The 2,500-nt window shown below is 40.0% G+C and overlaps 1 protein-coding gene across 1 annotated transcript in view; it reads right to left on the minus strand.

The window, feature by feature from the left end:
• Positions 1-764: 764 nt before the first annotated feature.
• Positions 765-2,500, minus strand: part of LOC101857728 (techylectin-5B) — an 8,805-nt gene continuing 7,069 nt past the window's right edge. The window contains exons 5-6 of the mRNA XM_035970745.1: positions 1,899-2,018; positions 765-1,463 (exon numbers count right to left, since the gene is read on the minus strand). Of these exons, the coding sequence (XP_035826638.1) occupies positions 1,086-1,463; positions 1,899-2,018 (498 nt within the window). The 3' untranslated portion in view covers positions 765-1,085. The remainder of the gene's footprint in view (positions 1,464-1,898; positions 2,019-2,500) is intronic.

The raw sequence follows: 2,500 nt of genomic DNA on the forward strand, positions 1-2,500 counted from the left end.
TGATACAACAAAAAGAGAGTTAAGGTACATTTTTGTAAAGAACAAGTAGATCTAGAATAATATTGATATCTAAAGACAGTTATTATCTTTACATTGCCGACTGAGTTCCACTTCCACACACCGAGCTAACAGTGTTGAAGTAGACAATAATGTATATATTGTCGGCTAAGTTCATTCTCCACAAACTGAACCACCAGTGTTGCAGTAGATCTATGTGTGTGTCTGTGTGTGTGTATGTGTGTGTACGTGTGTGTGTGTTTGTGTGTGTGTGTGTGTGTGTGTGTGTGTGTGTGTGTGTGTGGTCTGTGTGTGTGTGTGTGTGTGTGTGTGTGTGTGAGAGAGAGAGAGAGAGAGAGAGAGAGAGAGAGAGAGAGAGAGAGAGAGAGAGAGAGAGAGAGAGAGAGAGAGAGAGGGAGAGACAAAGACAGAGACAGGGAAAGAAAAAGATAAGAGTTATACGGTAATACATTAGCGTATGTGTGTGTGTCTGTGTGTGCTCGCACACGCATGCACATGTGTGTTTGTGTATGTGTACTACGTATTGATGGGTGCATGCATGTGTTGAGGTATGTGTATGTTTGAGAGCGTGTACGTAATATTATGTGTGTGTGAGTGTGTGAGTGTGTGTGTGTGTGTGTGTGTGTGTGTGTGTGTGTGTGTGTGTGTGTGTGTGTGTCTGTGTGTGAGTTTGTGCGTTCATGGAGGCATGTACATGTTATACATATCTGTAACATCATAAGTGTACCATGGTGTGTGTACAAGCGTGACTACGCAAAAACCAGATTTTTCTGTTTTAAGAAAATATGTAAAGCGCATGGGGATCAGACTGTGGGAAGTGAGAAGAATACGTATACAGTGTGGATTTATGTTTAGTATTATTATCCTTTTCCCTCTTTCTTTCAAACAAAATAATATATGGACACAGAAGCTTCGTACATAATCAGAACACCGAGTATGTTCTGTCATAGAGCTGTCATTTTGAAAATGGATTGTCCCTTTTTCTTCTTTCCTTCAAACAAAATTAAACATGAACACACAAACTTCGTAAATAATCAAAAAACCGAATATTTGCTGTCATAAAGTTGTCACTTTGCAAGTGGTCGTATTTTCATTTCACTGAAGGTGGCAGAGCTGCCCCACCCTGTTACTCTGTACCAACACACGCCCTTGGCCCACTTCTCTGTGGCCCACGCCCCGTTGAAGTTCACGTGCCCACACTGTTTGTACCACCAAGCTCCATGACGTATCCTAGCACAGTTGCCAGAATTGTTTGGATCGTTGTCACGGTCCTTTGTTGTGAATGCCTGGCCATTATCATAAATCATTTGGTCACCTGCATTACCTGAATATCCGGAGATCTTAATTTTGTAATTCTCGGATTCTCCAAGTAACAAAAAGTTTTTGTAAATGGCGTAGTAGTTTGTCCCCTTGTACGTAAAGTCAACCCGCAGCTCGTACCTCTCCTGATGATGAGAACAAGAGGAAAACTGAAACAGCTGTGCAAAGCATGGTTGGCATTGATTCAACCGTTAAAGGGATAAGTTGCGCCACGAATTTTTGTCCGCACAATACGTACCACCACTAGATCAACTTTGCTTACAAGGGTGGATTAATGAAACTTCCAAATATTATTATGGTAAGGTATCAAGGTAAAGAGTCTCCGATTTTACGTCTATCTCCGATATAACAGAGTCATGTGGGTGGACGTATGCTGCGACTACTACCTTTCAATAAAAAGAGTGACACTCATATTGAGGATAATAAACGGAACTAATACAACGAGCAGCCATGTCTGCAGCGACAAGAACATCAGCATGGACAACAGCAGCGGCGCTCAGTTCTGTCACATAAGATTAGATTGATAATGAAAATAATTATTATGTTCGGAAGGAAATTACCTTTTTTGTCAGCTGGTGGATTTTCTCCAGCCCAAACCAGAAGTTTCCAGACAGGTCTCCGAAACCGTTCTTGTAGTCCACCCAGCCCCGGAAAAAGTCCACGTCGGCCGAGGTACGCCTCTGTACACATGACAGAACATTATGAAACTTTATTAGGCATGTTATCATGAAATATGCTAACTAAACCACTCTATTTGTTGGAAATAAAATTGATCTTGTAAAGATTATAATGTGACTTTTGATTTGTTTTTAAAAAATTAATTATAATTTTTCAACGTTATTAAAATGTATAACCTTTGGTCTCCAGGCACACATAAAGTTTTATTTATTGTTGTGAAATTACGGCAAATCTTCATTCCAGTGTGTCCTGTGATGGTATTTTTAAAACCACAATGCTAAAGTTTAGGGTATGCGATGCGATTCTCTAATTTAGGATTACTGAAATGGCAGAAACTTTTTAGAAATACAACCATATGTGAGACATCTTGGTGAAATCATGCGCTCGTCAAAATAGTGAAATTGAAGAAAAAGGCACTTTCCCACCAGTTTGGCAACTTTTATCAAATTTTTGAGGGATTTTTTTGGGGGTTCAACACCTTTCG

Source organism: Aplysia californica, unplaced genomic scaffold, assembly GCF_000002075.1.
Source record: "Aplysia californica isolate F4 #8 unplaced genomic scaffold, AplCal3.0 scaffold00315, whole genome shotgun sequence".
NCBI classification, from domain to species: Eukaryota; Metazoa; Mollusca; class Gastropoda; order Aplysiida; family Aplysiidae; genus Aplysia; species Aplysia californica.